The sequence below is a fragment of the Manis pentadactyla genome, chromosome 11 (genome assembly GCF_030020395.1).
Source record: "Manis pentadactyla isolate mManPen7 chromosome 11, mManPen7.hap1, whole genome shotgun sequence".
In the NCBI taxonomy this organism is placed as follows: domain Eukaryota; kingdom Metazoa; phylum Chordata; class Mammalia; order Pholidota; family Manidae; genus Manis; species Manis pentadactyla.
Window position 1 is genome coordinate 94291514 of NC_080029.1, and position 14064 is coordinate 94305577.

General features: G+C 50.9%; 2 protein-coding genes across 4 annotated transcripts; one reads left to right on the forward strand and one right to left on the reverse strand.

The window, feature by feature from the left end:
• Nucleotides 1-8: 8 nt before the first annotated feature.
• On the forward strand, nt 9-3669 carry DUOXA2 (dual oxidase maturation factor 2). The gene is made up of 6 exons (XM_036905406.2): nt 9-460; nt 1556-1613; nt 1872-2006; nt 2195-2408; nt 2749-2963; nt 3319-3669. Exons 1-6 carry the CDS (start codon nt 314-316, stop codon nt 3510-3512), a joined length of 963 nt encoding a protein of 320 aa, XP_036761301.2. The 5' UTR covers nt 9-313; the 3' UTR covers nt 3513-3669.
• On the reverse strand, nt 3629-14011 carry DUOXA1 (dual oxidase maturation factor 1). 3 transcript variants are annotated; one of them, XM_057488777.1, is made up of 8 exons: nt 13823-13997; nt 13333-13511; nt 7726-7902; nt 7355-7412; nt 6593-6727; nt 6147-6360; nt 5688-5905; nt 3629-4955 (listed from the first exon to the last, which is right to left on the reverse strand). In XM_057488777.1, the coding sequence occupies exons 3-8, from the start codon at nt 7870-7872 to the stop codon at nt 4699-4701; spliced, it is 1029 nt and encodes a 342-aa protein (XP_057344760.1). In that variant the 5' UTR covers nt 7873-7902; nt 13333-13511; nt 13823-13997; the 3' UTR covers nt 3629-4698. The 3 variants fall into 3 exon arrangements, with proteins under 3 accessions (XP_057344760.1, XP_036761295.2, XP_036761299.2); XM_036905400.2 differs by having other exon boundaries at nt 13333-13519; XM_036905404.2 differs by lacking the exon at nt 13333-13511 and having other exon boundaries at nt 13823-14011.
• Nucleotides 14012-14064: the final 53 nt, after the last annotated feature.

Consider the following 14064-nt stretch of genomic DNA (forward strand, 5'->3'; position numbering starts at 1 on the left):
CAAACGCTGAGCGAACCCTCAGAGCCTCGAAAGTAAGGGGTTACAGTCGGTGAGAAATAATTCCGATCTCCCACCTACCAGACTCTGCCCGAGCCCACACCCGAGCACTGGAGGGTAGCCAGACGCTGCGCTTCCCTAGGCTCGAGCCGAGGGGCTCAGACTTAATAACGCCTTTTGGGTCTCCTCCTCGCACGCTGACGGCAGGGTAACAAGAAGTGGACCCCGGGCTGGCAACCAGGGGCGGGCTCTCCCCTCTGAAGCAGACCCAGTTCGCCAGCTTGCTTGCCGCCGCAGCGCTCGGCCACGTTGCAGCATGACCCTGTGGAACCACGAGCTGCCTTTTTACCCCCAGCTTCGGCGAGCCGCTGGCTTCAACGTCCCGCTGCTCGTCATCATTCTGGTGTTCTTGGCCTTGGCCGCCAGCTTCCTGCTCATCTTGCCCGGGATTCGTGGCCACTCGGTAAAGGGGTACTAGACGCTGGCGTCTGGGGTGGAGGGCATCACAGGCAGCTTGTCTCTGGAGGACCCAGGACAGGCAAGACTGAGGCAAGGGCCTCTGAGTAGGCAGAATCACTGAACTAGAGAGGCCTAGGTGGAGCAGCCCAGAGGGTCAGCTAGTGCCCCTTCTCCAGGACAGACAGAGGTCCTGTACAAGACATCCTAGAGACTGACCCCAGCTGGAATATTCAGGAGGCTTCTGCAGAGAGAGGGTGGCCAATCCAATAATCCTGCAGCCATTCTAGTGTTCCAGGGCTGCCAGGGCCTCCCTCCTGTCCTCAGACTGCAGTCCACTCCCTTCTCCAGTACCATCCCATCCTCAGAGCAATGACCTTCTGGCCAAGAGGACAGAAACCAGCACCTCAGACTACTGCGTTTCACCTGTGTGCTGGGTTGAGACACATGAGTATGGGTGCCCCCATCCTAAGGACTCAGGGACTCCCACACAGGATTTGAAGTTGCAGCTGACTAGGTGCTTACACCCCTTTTTCTAGAATCTAAGTTGTCTGTTTTTCAAGTTTAGGAGGACGTAGTCTCCCTGAATTCTTGATCTGTTGGTTTCCTGGGAAATTGGTTCACCTAGGAATATCTGAGAGACTGTGTTCCCACTTCCTCTCCTCAGTGACCAGCCCCTGGGGCCTCCCTCTCCTGGGGGAGGTGAGCCCTACCTGACTAGCACTTCTGGACTCACTGAGCCTCACCACAGCAGTGACTTGAGCAGGAGGTGGGACCAGGACCAGAAGGCAGATAACTGTGGGAGTGAAGGGGTGAGAGTCTCAAGTGGAGACAGTTCTATAGCAGGGCAGACTGGGAAATGGGGCTGAGGAGGCAGAAGCAAAGGGCCAGAAATCAGAAATACTAATGCTTCAGAGGGACTTGCACAAAAAGCAAGCCTGACTGCAGCCTCAAAACGTCAGGAAAGTAACTGGGAAAGGGTGTAGGGCAAGAGGGGGCAGTTGCAGGGGCACTAAAGATCTGGGTGCTGTGGGGTCAAGGGAGGTCTTGGAGACTTTGGCTGGGCTGTACCCAAGCCTGACCTGGTTGCCTGTTCCTGCAGCGCTGGTTCTGGTTGGTGAGAGTTCTTCTCAGTCTGTTCATAGGCGCAGAAATTGTGGGTAAGTGTGTGATGCAGCAGATGGGGAGAGGACTTGGGATGAGGAGGAGGTGGGCAGAGGGTATCTGGGAAATGGAGAACTGGGGTTGGTTTCCTGCTCTTCCTATTCTCCAGCCCTTTCTAGTGCCCACTCTTCTGCCCTTACCATGTATATCACATTGGGCCCATCTCTGCAGTGTCCCACCTCTATCACAGTTTCCCAATTCCACTTCCCCAGTCCTCTCCCTAACCCCTCACCACCATGTGCTCCTCTCCACAGCGGTGCACTTCAGCACAGAGTGGTCAGCGGGTAGTGTGTGCACCAACACATCCTACAAGGCTTTCAGCGCCGCACGCATTGAAGCCCAAATCGGTCTGCACGTCGGCCTGGAGGGAATTAATATTACACTCACAGGTGAGGTGGCAAAATGAACTCCTGGGGCTGGCTCAGCAGCTGGGGGAGTGTGCAGGTGCAGCTGGAGGCCCTCTCAGATCCTACAGGCTCAGAATAGCTTTCAGTCCTGGTGGATTTCTGTTTTCCCCAACTCGCATTCCCACTTTTCTATCCAAATATGCTTAGCTGTTAGTCCTGACCTTCTGCAGGGACCCCAGTGCAGCAGCTGGACGAGACCATTGACTACAACGAACAGTTCAGCTGGCATCTGGGCCAGGACTATGCCGAGGAGTATGCAGAGGCACTGGAAAAGGGGCTGCCGGATCCGGTTCTCTACTTGGCTGAGAAGTTTACTCCTAATAGCCCCTGCGGGCTCTACCGCCAGTACCGCTTGGCAGGACACTACGCCTCGGCCATGCTGTGGTGAGCATTAGACAAGTGTGTGTGTGTGTGTGTGTGTGTGTGTGTGTGTGTGTGTGTGTGTGTGTGTGTGTTGTGAGCTGAGGGCTGGGCTGTGAGCGCCACGGCACCGGGAGTGAGAATTACTGCCTGGACGATCAGGTCACAAGGTCTGCACAGACCGTGGGAATACGGAGGGACCCAGCCACAACTGGAAGCCAGCTATTCCCCAGGGGTCCCCGTGCGCCTCGGCCACCCTAGCCTCCGGCTTTCATTCTGGGCTGGGGACACAGAGGAAGCGAGGCTGTGGGAACCCAGGCCGGCTGGGGGAATCCGGCTCACAGCGCAGCTGGTCCCCCGGCAGGGTGGCGTTCTGCTTCTGGCTGCTCTCCAATGTGCTGCTCGCCATGCCCGTCCCACTCTACGGGGGCCTAGCGCTCCTGACCACGGGTGCCTGCGCGCTCTTCTCCGTCTCTGCCTTTGCCTCCATCTCCGGCGTGCCGCTCTGCCCGCTCCACCTCGGCTCCTCCAAGCTCACCACTCACTACGGTGCTGCCTTTTGGGTCACGCTGGCCACCGGTGAGGACCAACGGGATGGGCCAAAGGGGAGGCTGGTGGCAGAGACAGGATTTATACCAGTGTGTGCATTCCACTTTGCAAAATGTGTGCACATATATTATCTAATTTGCCCCTCTCAGTAGTTTGTAAAAGCAGACACTGTTATTATGTTCATTTTAAAAATGAGGGGAGGGGATTCAGAAAGGTTCCATAGCCTGTCCCAGTTAGCTCTGAAACCTGTACATCATGTAATCGGTATTAGAAGTCTTTCTGCGGCTGGGTGTTAGGGAAGGAAATGTGCAGGGGTCCCCAAAAGATGGAGAGGGTCAGGCCTTGGCCTTGACCACCCCCTTTCTTTCCCATCCGGCTGCTGCAGGCCTCCTGTGTCTCCTCCTTGGTGTGGCAGTGGTCAGTCTCCACTATGCTCGACCCAGAGCTCTTCGCATCTTCTTGAACCAAGGCGTCAAGGACTGTGGTAGCCAGATGAGGGGGAGGTCGCCTCTCACCTTGAACAATGAACTGTGGGAGCAGTTGGGGGCCTCGGACTTAATCATCAGTACTAGCCTGTGAAGGGGACTCAATTTTGGATTCCCATCCTGCCTCATCCCCGGCACCCAGGAGAATGTCAGGAGGGGCACCATGCTGCAGGTGCCAAGGCCTCATGCAATCAGGAAAGTCTCCCAGCGTGAGTTGTAAATAAATTCTTTATGCTTTTGTTTCTAAAAAACTTTTTTCCATTAATTTCCATGGCTTTTCCAGGCTCTTGGGGGATATGCGGCACTGGAAGACTTCCCTTGGCTGGAGGTAGCCTGGTACACTCTTTCTCTGCTTTGTCAGGAAACCAGATTCTCTGGGTCTGGAGAACCCAGAGTGACCTGGGACAGGCTCTGGGAGAGGGGTGAGGGCCCTCTAGTGAGCCCAGAGGAGAACTGACCAAAGCCAGCATCTCCCTGAGAGGCCCCAGGTGGATAGTAGGGGAGCAGTGCCCAGGCAGGCCACCCTCCCACTGGCCCAGGGGCATCCTCTTCTGCTAGCTCAGCTGAGTGGGCTAGGAAGGAATGGTGTTTTGGAGTTTACTTACTAATTCCAGTTTATTCACTAAGGAGTGGTATACAAGGGCCAAGGTAGATATCAGCAAGGCATAAAAATGTAAATACTGAATATTTTTTAGGTCCTCGGCAAGTCCTACAATCTTATTTGAAAAATTTGAGAACTACAGCTCAAGAGAATGTGGCACATTCAGTTAATATTATACCTGGTGTGGGAAGTTTGGTTCCTTCTTTCTCCCAGGGCTTTCATTGTACCAAGAGACCATGCAAGCTGGGAAAGTAAAGGAAGAACAAAAGGGACCCAGGAAAAAGGAAAACCAGAGGTGCAGAGGGATAAGAGGGACCACAGGGGAATCACACAGGGTAACCTCCCCTCCACACACACCATCGTGGGTGAAGTTGGGTTTCAATAATGATACCTTGAAGAGGCAAAGTCTCAAGGCAAGGCAGCATTGCTCTGCAGAAATGGACGGCTGCTGCTTGGACTTACATGGTGATGGCTTATGAGCAGCCCTCATGTCTGTTCAGCACCTTAGGGAGTTCTGTTTTGTTTTCTTAGCATCAGTAGGGTGAGTCTCCTTTTTCTACAGATTGGGGACTGGCAGCCTGATACAACCCTTCCAGCAAGCAGTTCTGATGGGCCTGTGAGGCTCCCAGGAGGTCTGGAGCCAGAGAGGGGGCCCAGGTGACCACCAGGAAGTGGAGTTTTAAAGGGCACAGTCAGGCTCTCTGGGGTGTTCTTCCTTGCAGCAAGCCTTGGAGAAATCCTCCGACAGAGGAATGTCCTGGGGCTCAGGACTCTCCGCCATGGACCGATAGTGGGGGCTCAGGAGTCCCCCTTCCTCAGGATTCCCCTCCAGCATGGCACCTTCCCCCATACTCTGGTTGAAGAAAGCCTTCAGCCTGTGGGGCTGCATCCTGTGAGCCACCACCACAGCCAGGCCCAGCAGTACACAAAGCAGTCCTGGGGATGAGGCAACAGATGTCGACCTTAGTGACAGGAACACCCTCCCAAGGACATCTTCTAAGAGCAGCAGGCAACTCTAAGGGAGGCCCGGTGTCCCTGCTTCAGGGCAACTTGGGCTCAGAGAGGTGAGTGGCCTTTCATCATACAACTGGTATGGCTCTGTTTTCCGAGTTTTTGGACTCTAAGCCCAGTCCTCTTTCAGTTACATCCTAACTGGGGAGAGGAAGAGAAAGAGGGAGAGAGAAAGAGAGAACTCTGAAAACAGAAACCCTGGGGAAGAGCAGGGCACAGAGGAGGAGGCATGGGGAAGGGCACTGAGGGAGCAGACAGAGTGGGACAGCAGAGGAGAATAAAACTGCAGGATAATTTAAGGCTATGTGAGGAAGGGACGGAGGAAGGTTCTAGGAATGGGGAACACAGAGGGAGTGGGGAAAGTGGGAGGGGACATGAGATCATGTGATCAGAAGATTAGGGGAAAAGCCTGGTAAAGGCAGAATTAGAGGGTGAGGGACATGACAGGGATGGAGAGGAGACACAGGGAGGAAGCACATATGGGTGGAGTGGGGAGTGGAACTTGGGAGAGAAAAATCCGGAGAAGAGGGATGTGAGAGGGATGGGGCTTTGAAGAGAGAAAGGCATCCTGGTCCTGAGGAGCAGACCCTCAACCCACCAGCACGATGGTTCCTGGCCCTAAGCCCTCCAGTGCTTGTCTTCAGGGCTGGGCCTCACCTGTGGTCAATGTGATCCAGAAGGCAGGCCCACAGTGAGCGTGCAGCATAGCAGCGCCCAGGCGCAGGGGGCAGGGTGGGGTGAGTGACGTGGCCAGGGAGAAGAAGAGCAGCCCCAACAGCTGGAAGATGCCTGCGGCCAGAAGCATGTGGCCACCGTAGACCAGCACCGGCATGGACAGCATCACATTGGCCAGCAGCCAGCAGAGGAATGCCACCCTGGGGAGCCAAAACCTGGTGAAGGCTGGCCTAGGCCACTTTATCTGGAGGGACCAAGGTAGAGGCTCAAGGACACCCCAAAGATGTGAGGTAATGATACCTGCCTGTGGGCTTCCCAACTGAGCACCAGGGTGAGGGGCATCACAGCCCGTCCCTCCAGGGACCTCCACAGGAGTGGAGGAGAGATGGGTAGAAACCCTGTTTAAGGGTCAGACCAGCAGGGCCTCTGTCCCACCCTCACCACAGTGCGGCCGAGGTGTAGTGTCCTGCCAGGCGGTACTGGCCATGCAGGCCACATGGGCTGTTTGGGGTGAACTTTTCGGCTAGGTAGAGCACGGGGTCCGGCAGCCCCTTCTCCAGGGCCTTTGCATACTCCATGGCATAGTTCTCGCCCAGGTGCCAGGTGAACTGCTCATTGTAATTGATGGTCTCATTCAGCTGCTGCACTGGGGTCCCTGGGGAAGGGGGCAGCTGTGCTCAGCAGAGACCCAAGGGCCAGAGTGGGCATTTAGCTGGGGAGAGGCTCACCACATTGGGCAGAGAGGGACAGGAGCTGGTCTCAGTTGGCAGCTTCCAAGACCTGGGACTTTCCCTTCCTACCATCCCCCCATGCAGACCATACCAAATCAGACCCCAGAGGCAGAGAGCAGAGCCTCCCCTCCCTCCCGGGTCAGAGCCTGCCCTTACCTGTGAGTGTGATGTTGACTCCTCCCAGCCCAACCTGCAGCCCAAGGACTGCGCTGATCCACTGGGAACTGAAGGCCTTGTATGATGTGTTGGTGCTCACCTGGCCCACAGACCACTCAGAACTGAAATTCACAGCTGGGGTTGGGGAGTTGGACATATGGGCACTCACAGAAGTCTGGGCATTACTGGGTTGGAGTCAGAGGGAGAGCTGCAAGGGGTCCATGTCTGTTTTGTTCACAGCTGTAAATCCATTAACCAGCCCGGATTCTGGCTCATGATTAGTTTGCCAACAATATATGTGGGAAAGGGTCAGAATCTAAGATTTCCCTTGGTCGTTCTGTTTCTCTCTCCCCACCCCTCCGTTCAGACGAATTACTCAAGCAGCTAGGGATGGAAACATTAAGATAATGAACCATGCTGGGCAAACACAGATAGCCTCATGTCATAGAGACTTTCCACATCTCCTATTGCTTCATTCCCAGAGCACAGCAAGAAGTGTCCCTGCATTTCCTCCCTCCAGTCTTCAGCGGCCCTCTTCCCACAAATATTCATTGTGACTTGCTTTCCTCTGAATAAAAATGTTAGGAAGGCTGGAGGGATGCATCCATCATGGTGTCCCGGGCCCACACCCCTCAAGGCAAGGGTAAGAGCGAGGGCGGCGTGTGGACAGGTTCTGCAAGCCCACCCTCAAGCAGAGGCTGCTGTGGGGAAACAGGAGGGGCTGCTGCTGAGGGCACAGAGGCAGCTGCCCTCCACACTCACCCAGGATCACAGCTCCGATGAATAAGCTGGTCACCACCCGCAGCAGCCAGAACAGCCTCTGAGTCACAGGGTAGGTGGGTTTGGAAAAGAGCACCCTCCTTCCAAGTCTACCCTTCCTCTTTACAGGCTTGGGGAGGGTGTTCTAAAACTGAGAGCACTCGGTTAGTTGAGATCAGAGTGCCTGGCACATAACAGGGGCTCCATAGTTATCTGCTGAGTCAGTGAGCGGGGGGCCGTCTGCTGTGGGATGAACAATGCTCTCTCAGGACCCGAATCTTTCCTGAGTGGGCTGGAGTCAGAGTTTGGCCCCCTCACCTGGAGGCCAAGGTTTCCCTGGGGCTGGGGTCTCTAGGACTGGGTTTATTTCTCACCATTTTGCCCCGAATGCCAGGCAGGATGGCGATGAAGGTGACCAGTGCAGTCAGAAAGATGGTGATGATGACGGCCAAGGCGGTATCCATTGGGAAGGTCGGCTTGGGGCCAGCATAGAAGGGGAATGTGTGTCCCAAAGCAGCCATTTTGGTGGGGTTATGATGGGGAGGCGTATGCTGTATAACAACAGTAGATGTTTACTGAGTGCCCTCCATGTGCCAGGCACTCTTCTTCGTGCTGGAGATACAGCAGGGAAGAACCCAGACCGGGCCCCTCCTCTCTGGAGTGCACCAGATTTCAGTGCCCCTCAGCCATCCCTCTCCATTGTTGTGACTTGTGAGAGAATGAGGGTCTTGGCAATCAGTTTCCTTCACCCCATGCTCACCTTCCTAAACCCCAGGTCCCCTAAACCAGTGCCACTACCACCCTTGAGGCTACTCTGCTTCCTCTGGGACTGTCTGAAGAAATATAGTTCTCTTTTATCTCCCTCAGGCCTCCAGCACAAGCAGACACATCACAGAACATAAAAAGAGCTATATTTACTATCAAGTGAAGGCATAAGGGCAAAAGATGGTACAGATTACAAAAAGTTTGGCTTTCCTCCATAGTCCCCAAAGGAACAAAGGCCTGACAGCTCTGCTATGTATTTACTCCAACAACATCATCAAAGTTCTGATTCCTAGACCTGCCACTGCCCCCACTGGTCTGTCTAGCTTTCTCAAGCATGCTGGCTCTTGCTGGGACATCTCCAGACCAATCAAGCTAAACTGAGTTCCCCTCAGTAAGTACTGAAGGAGCACCTGCTCCCCACCAGGCACAGTGCTGGAGCCAGATGTCCTTCTACCCACACATCACCGAGAGTAGCCTTCTTCCTGGACTCAGATTCCCAGGCCTTGTTTCAGCTCAAACTCTGCCTTAGTTCTCCACCTGTCTCCTGATCTCAGAGTTAGTTTGGCTCTAGTCTTTCCCTTTGCCAACAGAATGTCAGGGAAATGGTACCTAAACTCCCTGCATTTTGTTAAATCCAGACAGAAGGGCTTGCAAGACACACTCTGTACCACAAAGAAGGGGAAAAAAACAAAACAAAACATTGTCAATTAAACCATGACAGCCATTGTTGGTAAGGCACAGCTCAATTTCAGAGATATCAAAATATATATATTTTTAAAGTATCTTACAATCCATGATCCCAGCTCTGCTCATTTCCCTGCATGTTACCTGTAATAAGGACTCAGTTGGCCCAGGAGGCTCCATAATTCATAGGCTGACCACACTGTGTGTGTCTTTTAAAGTGATACAGTGAAAGAATAAGCTTTGCAGTTAAGCATCTCTGTGTTTCAGTTCTGCCTCTGCCTCTTGCAAGTTACCTGACCTCTACAGAGACTTAGTTTTATTAAGAAACATGGATGATAATGTTTACCCTATAGGGTCATTGTGAGTACAAAATGAGCTTGTTTATGTAAAGTACTAAGAAGAGTACTTTGAATAAAGTAATAGCGATAAATGGATACTACCAGATTGAGAAGGAGGGGGGCATTTCACTGCTCCATTTCTTTCTTTCTCCAATCCTTCTTGGAGAGATCCTAGGCTGAAATCAGTTCTGGGTTTACTTCCAATTCGTTATTAATTTTATAACATCACATAGGCAAATGACAACCTCCTTGGTCCTTGGTTTCCTCAACTGCAATTGGATATATGATCTCCAGTTTCCTTTCAGTTCTAAATTCTGTGATTCTCCTAGAATACACCATAGCTCCCAGCCCTTCCCTCTCCTTCGAGGCTGGCCACTTCTTGTGCTATCTCTGGGGAGTATCAAAGTATCAGGCAAAAGGACAGAGAGACAGTTTTTTATCCTATCTTTTGGGCAAATCACATAACCTCTGAGTCTTGGTTTTTAACATGGTTTTGCTTTTTTCCTAACTCATCAACTCTCCCATCCTAGAAGAATGGGTATCTCTTTTCCTCCTGGATCTTGACCCCAGTCCTGCTTGCCTTCACCACCACCTTTCTCATCAGTGGTTCCCCTTTGTCTCCATGACTTTTCAGCTTCTCTGCTGGCTCCATCTCTTAAGGGTATGCTTAAAGCTCCTATATTAAGAACACAAAGAAAAAAGATTGTCCTTTGCCTTCTGGGTCCCCTCCAGCTACCATCTTATCCTACACTCTACTTTTTACAGCCAGACATTTTTGGAATAAGAGTCTCTGTTGGTATTTCCATGGCCGTATCTCCTCAATCCACTGTAATGTGGTTTCTCCTCTACTCCAACTTCAACAGGTTGCCAAGTGCTAAACCCAAAAAGAAGTTTTCACTTTTCATCCTTCTAAGCCCCACTTTGGTATTTGACATTGTCAATCTAAGAGGACCATTCCCTCTTTCTTCAAACTTTTCCTCCCTGCGCCTCCATGACACAGTGTTCTCCTGGGTCTCCTGCCTTTGGCCATCCCTTCTGTGGCTCCTTTGCTAATTCTTCCTCCTTAAATGTTTGTCTCCCCAGAGTTCTGTCCCTAGCACTCCTCATGAGTCCTGAGGCAAGCTTGTCCATTCCCATGGCTGATGCTTCTCAGTCTACATTTCCAGATAGACCAGCTACCTGAGCTTCAAACACAAAAGGGCCAATTACCCCATGGATATTTTCACTTGGTTCCATGAATGCTTCAAATTTAACAGGTCCCAAGCTCAATTCATGGTCTCTACTCTGCTTTTTATTCTGTTTTCTTCTTCTCTTTGGTGGCAGTACCACCTCATCAATCCAATAAGCCAAAGACCTGGACCATCTTACCTCCTAAATGTTTCATAAAACCATCTATGTATTTCCTTGCCTACCACCTCTGCCCTAATTCAGCCTCATCCTGTCTTGCCTGGTGCCAGAACAGTTTTTCTAACAAGCAAATACAATCATTTCATTTATTTGTTCTGAAAAACACAAAAACAAAAACAAATCTTCTCACCATCACATACGAAGTCCTTTGTGATCTGGTCCCACCTACCCTTCCATCTCCACCTATTGCTCAGCCTAATATCTAGCCATACTTAACTATTAGCCTCTCCCCGAATCTGACATAATCTTTCAAGCCTCCATGCCTTTGTACATACTATTTCTTCTTCCTAGGATGCTCTTAGCCCCTTGGAAACTTCCTTTTTACCCTTCAAGTCTTGTGTTATCTCCTCTGTGAAGTTTCCTCTGATGCCATCCCACCACTAACATTCTAACTGCATTTTCCACCATCACAAAAATTATGCATACTCTTATTGTTTAAACATCTGTATCCCCGTTAGCTTCTAATGTCCTTAAGAGCAGAGACTCTGTCTTTCCATCTTTGCATCCCCTGCACATAGCGTATACTAATCAGTCCGTGGATTGAATGAATTGAGTATATGAATAGATTCCTTTCACAGCAGGCAGCATCTCCTATTCTGCACACAAGAGGGCGCTATGCTCCCTCAGTGCCTGGTACCACATGAACTCGATTATTCAACACTGATTATCACCAGCGCAGAGCTAAGGACTGGGCAGGAAGGGATTTGACCAACCCTTTGTAGTGTTTTCACAATTTTCAGGAAGGCTCTTCCAATAGTTGGACTCTCCAAAGCATGAATGGTCATGTTTAATTGAATCTGGAACATACATTTCAACTCCAGATGAAGATGAGTAACTAAGAATTTGTGGATTAAATTATTTTGTAAAATATATGATAGTGAAACTTACTGTAAAGCACTTTAATTGGTCTAAGGATTTTTATTTTTGACACCTAGACTGAAACCATTACAAATTTGGTGGAAGGCTAGATTTTTTAGGAAGGGCTATAAAATGTAAAATATCTTGTGTATAAGATAGGGAGATAAAGCAAGTTTGCTCATGGTAAGAATACATATTAATGCTGAAATTCTACAACAAATATGTACAATATAAGCAAATAATAATAGTGTGATGTGTTTTGGTCAGGGTTAAAATTAGTATTATTCCTGCACTTATTTTAAAGGGAGGTTATAAAATATTTTACAAGAATGGCTCATCTCTATTAACATGGTGCCTCAAAGAAACCCTAAGAAAAGGCTTCCTGTATCATAAACACAGAACAATTCCCTAAATTATTTACTAAATATGATTAAAGGAAAAAGACAGTTGGTGTATAAAATTTGCCTTATTTAATTTCTCCTTGTTTTATTTAATTACCCAGGTCTTCCTTAATCTACATTGCCTAATTTAAAGTTAATTTTTTACGATCCTGATCCTAATTTGGTTTTAATTATTAAGCTAACAGGCCTCCTGTATGAAGCGATAGGACTGAAATTAAGTCTCCATAACCATAAATCCTGTTTTGCCCACAAAGCTTGTACTTTCCCTCTGGAACATCTTCCTCTGTGGCTTGCCAAGGAGGGTCTAACAGCAGAATTTCTTCTAATATGAGAAAAATCTCAAGTAAATATTCACCTTCTTCTCCCCTAGTTCACCACCATGATTGGCTAATATATCCAATGTTGATTGGTATAAATAAGAAGATACAGTCAGGCATATACCTACGAGTTCATATACACAGAAATATAGACACAAGAAAGTTTTCAGTAACACAGACATCTAGACACTAAACCTTCCATCAGAGGCCCCTGTGATAAAATTGTGGTTGCTTTTTCTTTCGGTGGGTGAATCCCTAAACTTTGGGGTCCTCCTTTCTCACTTGGCCTGAAGAGGGCACCTTTTCCCCTTTTGAACTCCCTTAAAACATTGAAGCATTTCTCATGCTCAGTGTATGTCAGACAGTTACCCAATACTTACCTATCACAGCATGAAGTGGGACTCCTGCGTGTTTACGAGGGATAGGCAAGAATAAAGTTACAGTCTTTCAGAAAATCCGACCTAATACAAGCTCCAGTCTTCAGCATCCAAAGTTCCTTGTGCTTTCTTAGTGCTCTGTGGCCTCTCTTGTGGCTTCATGGAAATTTCCTGAAGTCTCTTCCTGTCCTCATTCCCTATCTTCTGGAAACCATAAAGACAACTATTCTCTGCAAAGTGGGAGTGGGTGACATGCCTGGAGTTGCCAAGAGTTCTGATAGATGATACACCGCTATTAGAATGTGATGGTTTATTTCTCTGGTTGATGTTGACCCCATTAAAAGTTTACAGCTCCTGACCCTCTCAGGAACTCCTGTCCCAGCCTCTTCTCTTTGCGAAGGTGTGTGCGCATGTGTATGTGTGTTGTTGCACTAAAGAAGGAGTTAAGTGTTGAAATAGAAAATGATCTGAAAAGTGGGTTGGGGTAGGAATCCCCAGTACGGGCTGAGGTAGATAAGGAGCCCAGGGGTACTCAATCATGCCAAGCCAAACTATGTAGACTCCAGTTAAGCCAGGATAAGGATCCGATGTCTGTACACTTTGTGGCCTTTATGGCCTTACGAAGTTTTTCTTGCCTCCTTTTAATTTCTTACCAAACTTTCTCTAGAAGAATCCCACTTAATCTGAACTTGGTGTTGGAGGACGCAGGAAGTGCGCCCCTAGGGGTCTGGACGGGAGTGGCACCTCAAGGCCCCTTCAAAAACCCACTCCCAACCGCATCGACCCAAGCAGGCGCATCCCCGCCACTCACACAGCCCAGCCACTGTTTCCTACCTTCGCCTCTTCCAAACAATGCGTCGGTAGTAGCCCGCGGTGCTCGCCTATTCCTCGTGGAGCCTCACGCAGCGCTCCCAGACGCAGGGTTAGGGAGGAAACCAGGGCCGGATGTTCTGTCACCGAAAGAGTGCGCCCCTTTCTCCCGGCGGGGTTCCCTTCCGACCCCGACTCTCCTCCTAATTCACTAAAGGACAAAGCTATGACCAGACAGACCAGGTCGGGGGTTCTTCCCCGCCCCCCACTCCACGTGGCTGTCAGGACCGCTGCAAGGCTCTGCGGCGCTGTCCCCCCAGCCCCCGTGTGGGGCAGAGAAGGGACGGGTGCGCCAGAACCTTCGGTTCCGCAGCCATCCTTCCAGCACCTCCTTCCCCTCCCCGCGTGCCCGGAACCCCGGGCAGTTCCGTCTAGCTCCGCAGGTCGGGGTACGGCGGGGCGACCCCGAGATGGCACGGGGAAGCCCGCGGGGATGGTCACCACGGGTTCTTACTGGGTCTTAGGCCCGATGCCTTGCTTGGACGCCCGGCCTGGTCTCCGGCCGTTGACCGAATCTCTCGGTCTCGGAGCCCAGACGCGTCGGTGCGGAAAGGATGTGGGGATCGCCGCCCCGCCGCCTCTCCCCAGCTCCAGCTAGCCGAGCCTTCGCCACAGGCAGGACACCTCCCCCTCTGAGCCCTCGCCCAGCCGTCTCACCTCGGCGTGTCCGCAGCAGCGGGCTTCTGTCCCGCCCCA

Excerpts from the sequence above, each read along its gene's own strand:
- DUOXA2 (XM_036905406.2), top strand. The coding sequence starts at position 314 with ATGACCCTGTGGAACCACGAGCTGCCTTTTTACCCCCAGCTTCGGCGA. Across the intron at positions 2,409-2,748 it reads TACGCCTCGGCCATGCTGTG|GGTGGCGTTCTGCTTCTGGC; the intron begins GTGAGCATTAGA and ends GTCCCCCGGCAG. Across the intron at positions 2,964-3,318 it reads TTGGGTCACGCTGGCCACCG|GCCTCCTGTGTCTCCTCCTT; the intron begins GTGAGGACCAAC and ends CGGCTGCTGCAG.
- DUOXA1 (XM_036905404.2), bottom strand. The coding sequence starts at position 7,872 with ATGGCTGCTTTGGGACACACATTCCCCTTCTATGCTGGCCCCAAGCCG. Across the intron at positions 7,413-7,725 it reads CTGGCATTCGGGGCAAAATG|AGGCTGTTCTGGCTGCTGCG; the intron begins GTGAGAAATAAA and ends CCTGTGACTCAG. Across the intron at positions 6,728-7,354 it reads CATCGGAGCTGTGATCCTGG|CTGTGAATTTCAGTTCTGAG; the intron begins GTGAGTGTGGAG and ends CCCCAACCCCAG.